The sequence below is a fragment of the Electrophorus electricus genome, chromosome 5 (assembly GCF_041902795.1).
Source record: "Electrophorus electricus isolate QZ-2024a chromosome 5, ASM4190279v1, whole genome shotgun sequence".
NCBI classification, from domain to species: domain Eukaryota; kingdom Metazoa; phylum Chordata; class Actinopteri; order Gymnotiformes; family Gymnotidae; genus Electrophorus; species Electrophorus electricus.
The window spans coordinates 5,761,305-5,772,494 of NC_137501.1; the positions used below are offsets into that span (position 1 = coordinate 5,761,305).

Consider the following 11,190-nt stretch of genomic DNA (forward strand, 5'->3'; position numbering starts at 1 on the left):
CCTAAACCTCACCTCCCTGGTGCATACACTGATCAAAGTTACATTACAAAACCATCAGAATCAGTTGGCCGTTTTGTCATTATTATTATTATTATTATTATTATTATTATTATTATTATTATTATTATTATTATTATTATTGGGCTATTAAAACTATTAAGAACAGTTGTGCTAAATAAAGTCATCATAGGTGAGCGGTCTGTGTGACGAACATTTTTGTAAAGTCTGAGTTTCTGGTACGGCCGTTGGGAGGCGTTAAAGTCTCGCTTTCGTCAAGGAATTGGTGTAACACTCTAAACGGTCCCCCTTGTTTTCCTTCCTAACGTGAAAAAAACCTGTTTGGTTTCAATATGTCGGGCGGTAGGAAGTCCCGGTCAGTGGCTAACGCTTTGGAAACAGTCATAACTACGCCGAGCGAAAGACTTTTGAAAGAATCTCACAGTTTGTATGTCGACAATGAGAACGGTAAATAATACACCTGCGTTTTCAACACTTGATTACTGTAGCAGCGTCCCCAGTATACATTCAGCGTCACCTTTGCGCTACCTCTTAAGAAGCATATAATATAAAGCTTAGCTCTAAAGTCTCCTCAAACATGCAACTCATGACAACCACTATAAAGAGTATAACGTTTTTATAAAATGTTATTCATTATGCATTCCTTACGCTGTATTCACTTACGCCGGCAGGTCATTTGTTTAACAAATGACAAGTCGCGACTCGCACTGCCGGCCATTCATTTTGGACTGCATTGAGCATGAAGTGAATTTGACACTAGGTCCAATAGTTTCAGTGTCAGGTCATGCAGTCAGAAGAGTTACTGCGCTCTATGAAATTTGCTACTGTTGCCTAATGTGTGCAAGTTACTCCTATCTCACTCTGGGTTTTTTATGTAAGCTAAAAAAGAAAGCGTATGATACCTTGTTATTTGCAGATTTCAGTATATGACTCCAAACACACTGATAACCCTGCTAATACAGACGTTTCTCTTTTGTTTTCGCTGTAGGTTGGTCTTACTCTAAAATCATAAATCATATTCTTTTCATGATTCATGTATCTCCTATGGCTCTCTCTCTCTCTCTCTCTCTTTCTCTCTCTCTCTCTCTCTCTCTCTCTCTCTCTCTCTCTCTCACTCGCACACACACACACACTTACACTTATTATAATTCTTGAATTTTATTCTAAGGTGGAATTGCATTGTGTACATTGTTATTTTGAGTTCAGTAGATCATCCATAATGGAAATAAGCCTGTTTAATGCCACCTCTGTAAGGTGTGTGTGTGTGTGTGTGTGTGTGTGTGTATATATATTTCTTTCTGTGGGTGTGTGTAGGTGTTTATAAGCTTGCACATTCTTAATATTATCTTAATGAGGCCAACACTTAAGTTGAATTAAATGTTTTCTTGTGTAAGGTTAAGCTTCGCAGTGCTGTCTGACCCGTATGTTATTGGGAATGTTTGTTTATGAAAAGTGCAGTTGCTCTATTCACTTATATGGTCTTGAGAGGCAGGTCTACTCAGCACGTGCTATGTTTAAATAGCACTGCCTGTTGTGATCAGTTTAAACCTTTAGAGCCTGTTTCCTAGCTGGTGATTCACCATTGTTACAGTGTAGCACTGTTACAGGCTAAGTTCAATCCACATTGAGGAAACTAACCCCATATGTTGATCTTCTGAAAGGCAAATTTTATAACATAAAGGATGCATCTAGATCTTAACAGTTTTTTACAACTGTAAAGCTACAAATAAGATTAGCTGAATGTTCATAGTACAAATTTAAAGACCTGATTAGACATCTAGACATCTATGTAAACATGAACATGTAGAACTATTTTAGAATTTGAGTTTTTTCCATCCCATAATAAATTTAAGGTTAGCATAATGTAAGCAGGGTTGGGCTCAGTGTTGGGGGAACATTGATATAATTATTTTAGTCACACCTTAGGCCTGTGTCTTGGACCTTAGGCCTAGCGTTACTGCGGTGTTAACTTGATGCTTGATGCTGAAGGTCAACATTGAAGGCTACAATATTAAAACAAACTCTCTAATGTGTGTGTTTGAATGTGTGCATGCTTGTGTGCTTGCATTCATACATGTGTTCCAGGCCTTGTGAAAATTGCAGCCTGTCTGGGACTGAGATTGTTGCCACCTCGTAAGAAGATAATTGTGATGATTATGGGAAACCACTCAGCTGGGAAAAGTTCCTTTATTAACTGGTAACAGAAATCTTATTTTAACAAATCTGCTACCTTTTAACTACTAACTGAACAATTTATTACATGTTGACACAAGTTACTGTTTATGACTGTGAGATAAGGATTAAATACAGAAATTGGATCCATCTTAACTTCGTGGAAAGATTACATGCTGAGACAGTTGTCCATTATTTAGTATTAGTGCTCTCATTTTTTTATTTGGTTCACTGCTATAGTAGTAATGTTAGTATTGTTATGATTTTAGGTACGTGGAGGAGCACATTCAAAAGACTGGCGTTGCCATAGAAACTCAAGGGTTCACGTTCATAACCAGTGGCAGAAAAAGAGAATCCCTGACCGTAAGTTTATCCTCTTTATGCGCTGTAGTTCATTTTGTGATAATGTGGCTGTTATTGCAGTGCCTGGGTAAGCATGCCTGATAACGTGCAGATGTGTCCTGGTTCCACACACAGCCTGTTATTGTACATCACAACCATCAAATTTGCATATTTCACATTTTGTCCTTGACATTTGTGATGTTTACCTTTAAAAACATCGCCACCTGAATGAATTAACACCTCTCTCCTACACAACTGATAAAGATCACATAAGGGCATTTTTCTACACTACCTTATCTAAAATCTAGATGTAACTCTTAAGTCGTCGTGTTCAAAAGCGTACTACAAAAGCTCCTTTATTTCAGGTTGCGTTTAGTCAGCAGAGATGCCATTATGCTATGTAGGCCTGTTCCACACAGGTGCTACACAGCTTCCCATGTGACAGTCTAAGACATGTCAGTCTGCATTCATTGATCAGTAAGGGACCAAAGTATGTGCCTGTCTCAGTCTACAGCTACACTGATATACTGTACACTAGGAGGGATACAGTGACGAGGTGTGTGGTTTTGCATGTGTTGTATATTTCTGTGTGAGAAAGAAGGAGAAGGAATCTGACTGTACCATAGATGTGTCGGAGGTTTGTTCTGGAGAGACAGGGGTTGTCTTAAAGCCACAGTGCGTAGCATTTAGCAACACACATGGCTCTGTCTCACTATCCCTGCTTGTTAACAGAGGAGCACGCATAATGCAATTACACTAAAGGAGTGGTATAGAGTCGTATAAAGAGGTTGTCAGCTTTATACAGCAAGAACCAAAAGCCATCTGCCAGTGGAAGAGAGCGATAGAGGCAGCTGCAGCAGAGAGAGAGAGAGAGAGAGAGAGAGAGAGAGAGAGAGGAGGAGGGAGCCTCCCTACAGCTGGGCCTGGCTTTTGCCTTCATGCACTCAGTACTCCTCTATCCTTCCTCCTGTCTCCTCTCTCTTCATCATCACTTTTCATTTCCGACATTTTTGCCGTTCTCGTTCCCTCTCACCCATTTTCCTCTCCCTTCCTCTCTTGTCCACACAGGGGAATGCCACACTCCACCTTTACCCGCATTTCCGGCCGCTTCTGGAGTTTAAAGGTAGGAATTAGTCAGCATTCTAGAATCACTGATGGTACGTTTTGTCAGCTTGGCAGGAAGTCTTTTACCCTGTAGTGGCTTTTAAGAATGTGATCTTCATGGTCAGTTTTGGTCACATTCTAGGATAACTGTAGAATTGATCAGTATTCTGGTTTGTTAAATTTGTTTTCCGCCATTTTAGAATGTATGGGTGTTGTCGACTTTTCTAGTCTTCTAAAATGCATGGCAATTGTAATCTGCAAATAGTGCAGACTGTACCAGCATTCTGGAACATATGGGAGTTGTAATCTCAGAATCGTGTAAAATATGTCTGGGTAGATTCTAGCACTGACATCTGTCAGCAGACTCAAGTGTGAGTGATTTGGGGGATGGAGAGTATTGCTCTGGTATCCTCTATGGTCACACTTTATTGAAGTGCATTTGCATGCATAAAAATGACCTGCTTGTTCATCTGTGTGAAATTGCTTCATAGTGCCTGGTACCAGACCAGTGCGTTCGAGCAAGATTGCTCGTCCCTGGTCCTGTTGCTATATATATTTTGGCACATGTTGAATAAATACATAAGTATATGAACTGGATGACATGGTGGGGTGAGATTTAAACTTGTATTTTCTTTTGAAAAAATTACTGCTATTTCTCCAGTTTGTTAGTGGAGGGGTGTTTGTGTCCTACTTTTAGGTGCACTGAGTATGTAATGATGCTGTGTGTGTGTGTGTGTGTGTGTGTGTGTGTGTGTGTGTGTGTGTGTGTGTGTGTGTGTGTGTGTGTTTCTGGTTAAAGCTATTAAATCTATCAAAGCTATGACTAATGCCAGATACTGAGTCATAGCTATGCATATAGAGTAAAATGTAGCCTCTTCAGACTGCAGACTATGCCATAAGATCTGTTCGTACTCCCTTATCAAGCCTATTATAACCAGTTCATTTGGTTTCATTGTGCATGTATAAAACAAGACTGAGACTAGTTTGCATGATTAACATTGCTAACAGAGATTAAGGTCTGCGGTTATGATTCACTGATTTAATTACTCAGCTCCTATATTTTGATTGTGCTATGATGGTGTTGTCCTCTCTTCTGTGGTTGGTGTTGGGGCGTGTCAGAGTGCATCATGATTGCACAATCATTACGCAGGTTCTATTCACTGGACAGTGTAGGTTCATCCAGTGCAGACTGAGCGAGAGTGAGTCACTCCAATTGTCAACAGTTCAGCATCAGAGAAGCTGATAGATAGATAGATAGATAGATAGATAGATAGAGAGAGAGAGAGAGAGAGAGAGAGAGAGAGAGAGAATAAATAATGAGTGCAGAAAAGCCATATCTGTTAGGCTACACCAATATAGGCTCTTCTTCCGGCTGTGCCTATGGTAGAAGGAATCTGTATTCAAATCACGACATGTCATGCAAATGCCACGATCACAACTCCACTGCTTGACTCACGACACCTCGCCCATTTCACAGCCTCCACTGGCCAGCACGCACACGTCCCCGCTCGTCTGCCATCGCGCTTGTCTCGGCCGCCCTTCATGGCTACACTGGCACACGCTTATACCACCTCCCACCTGCCGTGCTCGCACCACTGTAGGCCTTAAACTTCTGATTAGCGCATGATCTGGGTGTGGTTCGGCTATGCCACCACATCGCAAGCCGCCTCACTCTGCTGCCGCGGTACCGGTCTCACCACCATGCGGCCCGGCAGCGATGCAGCACTTTCTCGACCTTTGACTTTTCGTTTGCAACAATTTCCATACACTGAATCAAGGCAGCGCCCTTCGTATGTACGCGCAGCGGGGCCGATGCGGCTGAGTGTCTCTGATTCTAAATCCGTTTTCTGGGCTAGCCCTGTCACGTGTGCCGTGCCTTGGTAAACTGCAGCACGGCCTTGCGGGTCAATGCGGACGCTGACGCTGTGCTGTAGCCGTGGCGTGCATGTCTTGTGGGTGCATGAGCGAGATGGAGCTGCTTTGTAAGCCGTGCTCGGAGTGGGCGGGATGCGTCTGTCTGTGTGGGATCTGAGCGAGAGAGAGAAGGAGTAGGGCGATGAATAGGCAGAAGTGAGGCGTCAGCTACCGGTGAAGCCTTAGGGAATGTTGATTAGCAGAGGAACAGGCACTTGGTTTGTACGAGATGATGACCACCTGCTCCTGCCCTAGTGAAAGAACTTCAGTGCACAACACTGGAGAAATCTGATGGAAAATCCATAAAGCCACTTTGATTAGACTACAAAATATGTGTATTACAATATTTGCAGCAACTATGTTACATTTTATTAGCTCATTGAGAGAGGAAAGCCTACCCTAGATATTTAACCATGCAAGAGAGCTCATTTATGAAGTGCAAGGTCCCCGTCATTCTGAGAGACCCACATCATGCAAAAAAAATGAAGAATTCTACATAGTTTGAAGTAACTCTCCAGAACAGGAACGCTAAGGGCTTTGATTGGCAGGTGGTAGCCGGCTGGGCGTTACTTCACAGTCGTTCTTCACTGGCTAGCTTTATGTGGTTCCGCCTTAAAGCTGCCAGTTGAAGAGCTGTTGTGGGTAACCATGACTACAGACCACCAGATATAGCAGAGAGGGGAGGGGAACAAGTCCTGACAAGACATGTCACTCAAGGACTCTGAGAGGCAATCAGAGAGATTTCTTAAGACAAATGTAACAAAACATTGGTCTGAACTACTAGTGTTATGAGAAGCCATTACTGTTATCCTCTCATCTCTTTTGGTTGGGGGTTACGGTTAGACTTCTCTGTTACCTTATTATTAGCTTATTGAAAACCTTTGTATTTAATTATTATGACAAACCTACAAAGGAAGTGAGCTGCAAGTAGAACTTTGTTTTACATATACTGTGTGTGTGTGTGTGTGTGTGTGTGTGTGTGTGTGTGTGTGTGCGCGCGTGTGTCATTATTCTTTGATGATATTTCATTGTATTAATGCATTCATTCACCTTTCAGTAGACGTGGGTTAAAATCTTGAAGAGCCACTCCTGTGTTGCAGGGTTATGTATGCCTGCAGTTGTGTGTCGTAGGTATCATGGATTATCTGTCTGCTGAGATCTCCACCTCCAAACAGAAGAAGTTTAGCCTGGTGACATTCATGGACACCCCAGGTCTAGTGGACGGAGACATGGTCTACCCATTCGATGTCAACAGTGCCATCACATCATTTGGTAAGCGCGATGAGGTCCGTTGTTCTTTTCTGTGCAGACTGGTCCATGTTGAGGACAGGAGCGTTTGGGTGTGCGTTACTCGTTAATGAAGGGGATCCCCTGGATGTGGTTGGTCCTTGGACAGCTAACCTGGCAGCTACAGAGCTATGTTTTCAGCTGAGTGTTTTCAGTTTGGTTGGAATGTCATGTCGTGTGTTTGTGTGTGTGTGGGTCTGTGCGTGCGTGCGTGCATTCGTGCGTGTGTGTGCGCACTGCTCCAGGTGAGCAAGCGGATCTGATCTTCGTGTTCTTCGACCCAATGGGTCAGGCGCTGTGTAAGCGAACGCTGGACATCGTGGAGAAGTTGAGCGACAAATGTGGAGACAAACTGCACTTCTGCCTCAGCAAAGCTGACGAAGCCGGCAAAGAGACAGACAGACAGGTGTGTGTGTGTATTGTGTGAGTGTATTGTCAGTGTGTGTGTGTGCGCGCATGAGAGAGCGAGCGAGAGAGAGAGAGAGAGATATGTGTGAGAGCCTTCCCCCAGGTCAGCCTGGTCCTGATCTGTTCTTGTGTGCTACGACAGCTTTCCAGCGGCTAACCTATTTCCTGATGTTGTGCTTCTTCCCCACAGAGAGTGATGATGCAGATAGTTCAAGAGCTGTGCCGTAGACCGGGCCTTAACAAATGTGGCTTCGAAATGCCCACAATATACATACCCAACCCACAGAAAGTAAGTCATGTACATTACATCCTACATTTTATGCTCTGGGAATTTATGCACCGCAGGAACAAGTGACAAAGCACATAACACAAACGAAACAGCATTCGAGGTCTTTGTGACAAACTGGGTCAAACCTCCCCGCTGCACTCACTCTGTGACGTCAGCACAGCTCCGACAGGCGCGTGCCATGTACGGGGTGAGTGTTGAGTCAGAGCTCAGCGAAGTCAGGGTTTCAGGCACAGGCCCCGCCCCCGCGCTCTAAAAAGTGGGATGTGAGTAACTGCACTTTTGACTACCACAGTTTCTGTCAGTGGTAGCAGACCCACGCCTCTCTGCACACCTGCCACCCTGCCTTTCAGCTCAGAGCACTGCTCCCGTTCACACCGGAGACGTTTGAGGCCATAGACGTTCTCAGGTAGCATGTTCCGGGAAGATCGCATATTTCCAGATGCCATGAAAAATAAGACTCGTTGCTGCTCTTGATATCACTTCGCACGAGGTCAGTGTAATGGCAGTGAGATTGCAGTTTTGACCAGTCGGGTTACTGTTCTTTCGCCCTTTCACCTTGAGTGACCTCCCTGCCATCTCTTACGTCTGATATATCTCATGGTGGACTTGGTGATTAGTTAATGAGGCAAATGTAATTTTTTTAGGACAGGGAAGCCCGTGATCCCATGGTTCTCCTTGATTGAGAGTGAACCTCATTAGGTACTAGGACACATCACTATTGGCTCACATGAGTCTTTAGCAAGTCCTGGTTGAGAGTGTAATGTAGTTGAGAACCAGTCTCAGTTGGTTTGGGGAGAATAGGCCTGTGATCTAGGAAATCAGTCTCCAGTTTCTGTTGATGTTGCAAATAAGTTTGCAGTGCTTTACTCTTTAAGTCCTGTTTCTTCAGTTGTGCATCGATGTGTCCTTATCCCTGTAGCCCAGCAGGTGTGTGAACCAGATCAATGAGGTGTGCGAGGCAATAGAGAAGAGCATTAACCAAGCGGTGCAGAAAAGCCTGGACCAGCTAGACAAAGACTGTGACCTCATCACCACCAGCATCAGCAATAAGCTGGCCCAAGACAGGTCCGGAACACCTCCTCCTCCTCCTCTTACCCTCTCACGCTGCGCCCCACCGCAACCTGAGTGCAGACGCTCACGCAGAACCTGATCACAGCCTCATGCTGGCGTTCTTCTCACTCATGCGTGTGTCTCATCCAGCACCGTGCCCTCAGAGTCTTAACTGGGGTCTTTGTAACTGTAACGGTCTCCACTGCGCAGGTCCGTGTGTGTGTTCACGCTCTGTGTCTCTATCCGCCATGTGTTCCGACAGGGCTGAAATTAGCTATAATAAGAGCAGCCGCTTTAATTCCTTCCTCTGCGGAGTCCTGGCAGTCTTCCTTCCCACACTCTTCATCCTCAGCTTCCTCATCGACACCTTCTTCCCCGAGGACCTGAACACCCTGGTGGGGGAGGAGTTTGCCACGGCTCTCTACTTTTTCATGGTATCTTCTTACACACAGTCATGGAAAAGCATATTCACATATTCACATTTTTCATGTGATATGCTTTTTCCTGGTGGTTGTAATAATATTACAGTATAGACAATAATATTGTAAATAAATAAATGTAATGTAAATGTAAATAAATATAATTGGGGGACAATGTCAATTGACCATTAAATAGAAGTTTATATTTAGTGATAGAGTGCCTATGTGTGCCTGTGTGTTTGTGTGTGTGGATGTGTCTTCTGATTAGAGGATAGTATTGTATCTGTGGCAGTGGATCCCAGAAGATGGACAGTTCGTTTCTGTGATTATCTTTGGAGCAATGTGCTACTTCTTCTTTGTCCTTTCCAGGTATTTCGCCCGGTAAGTGGAGTCACTTCAGCAAACCGGCGCAGACATTTTACAGACACAAGATGGCGCTGTAGCCCCAGTGCTGAGCTCAGACGTTACATATCGTGCTGTGCTTGCTTTTATATTGCAAATGTGAAACCCATTAATCGTCAAAGCCAGGTTTTATCTCAACCGCTTACATCGGCATTTGATTGACATGTTTGCATGTCCTAACCCTTCCTTTAGCCAGAGAAGTAAGACTCTGACAAAGAAAGAGAAGAAGAAATTGATCGAGTACATTGAATATGTTCAGGACGTCATCAAAGCCAAAAAGGTAAGACTTGGTTCAAGGTACCAGCCACTTATCAGCAGATAAAGATATTCCAGTGTATGTGCTTGCCATCAAAACCCCCTGCCAAATACGCTAGATGTGTTGTTATTTAGACGTTTGTTACCTTTGATGGTTTCAAAAGCAGCTTTTTCTGTATATCTCCTGTAAACAGATGAGGCTGTATGAGGAATACCTACAGCAGTGTGCTGCAGAATATGACTTATAAGCCAAGTGCAACCCAACATGGATCACTTCAGATCAATGGGCATTTTATATCGGAGAATCACACTGAGCATATCTTCGTCAAATGGCTCTACAGCTAACTTGTAATGCATACGTCATCCCTGAAAACTGTGTTTCTGTCATAGGGGAATCAATTTCATGCCATGAGTGATAACACTTGGTGCCTTTTTAGATCAATGTAAAATGAATGAATGTATATATGAAAAACATATACAAATATGACCTCACTGTGATCTTAAAACCAGGCTATATATTTCCTCCAGGTTTACTGTGTTTTAAATGTCAGTACACTACAGAGACTTAATGACTCGTTGATGCTGCATTTGTGGAGTTGTGGAACCTGAGCCTCAGGTTAAATACAAGCCACAAACTCCATTTATAAGGTATTTCAAAAAAGGCAATCAAAGCACAACAATTCTATTTACTGTAATTATTTTCATTTGTACAGAACCTTTCTACTGGTGCTTTGGTGTTTAGAAAAGATAAGCATTTAAACAAGCCATTTGAGGCACTGAAGATCGCAGACTGTGGCTTTAGATCAATTTCACTTTTTTGTGAGGTATTATTGTAAGTGTGTGTGTGTGTGTGTGTGTGTGTGTGTGTGTGTTTGCTACTTAAGGACTATGCTGTGATATTAGATATGAGGTTAAATTATTAATAAGGATAATAAAGTTAAATTATTTCATTGAAACTTATCAATATAATTTAAGATATTTTCCACATCCACTGCCAGTTCCAAAAGCAAACTGTGTATACAGAATAATCACTTTTGGGCATTGTGAATAGCTATACTGCATGCCAGTAAGTCTCTGAAAGTCCCTGTGGCTTATATTTGGTGTTTTCATAACACATCATTTCAAATCCTTTTATAACAGTGTTGTCTTCATTATATCTAGTATAGCTTTTTGTATCAGTTTTATACTTGCTTAATTTAAAAACTGAAGGTTTTCAAAAATGTGAAATCTTTATAAAATGACTTTCCTGCCTGGTTAAGAAATATGTGCCCCACCATTGTGACTATGTATCGTAACTGCTGTTGATAGTAAATAATTAAAAAATGACTTTACTGTCTGTACATTGATTATTAAACCCTGACTTACTTTATACCCAGTCATGCAGTGTTTGAATAACCCAAATATCTAATCTTTTATTCATTATTAGGATTTTATCACAGTAATTTTGAACGTATATGTTACTTTAAAATTCATTTAGATTTCATTAATATTTTTTCTAGAGCATGTTGAAAATTAATTTAAAAAAATTGT

At 42.5% G+C, this 11,190-nt stretch overlaps 1 protein-coding gene across 1 annotated transcript; it reads left to right on the plus strand.

Moving 5' to 3' along the window:
- The first annotated feature begins 334 nt into the window (after positions 1 to 334).
- si:dkey-98f17.5 (uncharacterized) lies at positions 335 to 11,029 on the plus strand. The gene is made up of 12 exons (XM_027010610.3): positions 335 to 465; positions 2,104 to 2,215; positions 2,460 to 2,553; positions 3,601 to 3,655; positions 6,682 to 6,822; positions 7,083 to 7,243; positions 7,436 to 7,534; positions 8,454 to 8,599; positions 8,847 to 9,018; positions 9,272 to 9,384; positions 9,598 to 9,685; positions 9,855 to 11,029. Exons 1-12 carry the CDS (start codon positions 351 to 353, stop codon positions 9,906 to 9,908), a joined length of 1,350 nt encoding a protein of 449 aa, XP_026866411.2. The 5' UTR covers positions 335 to 350; the 3' UTR covers positions 9,909 to 11,029.
- Positions 11,030 to 11,190: the final 161 nt, after the last annotated feature.

Excerpts from the sequence above, each read along its gene's own strand:
- si:dkey-98f17.5 (XM_027010610.3), top strand. The coding sequence starts at position 351 with ATGTCGGGCGGTAGGAAGTCCCGGTCAGTGGCTAACGCTTTGGAAACA. Across the intron at positions 6,823-7,082 it reads CAGTGCCATCACATCATTTG|GTGAGCAAGCGGATCTGATC; the intron begins GTAAGCGCGATG and ends GCACTGCTCCAG. Across the intron at positions 7,244-7,435 it reads GCAAAGAGACAGACAGACAG|AGAGTGATGATGCAGATAGT; the intron begins GTGTGTGTGTGT and ends TCTTCCCCACAG.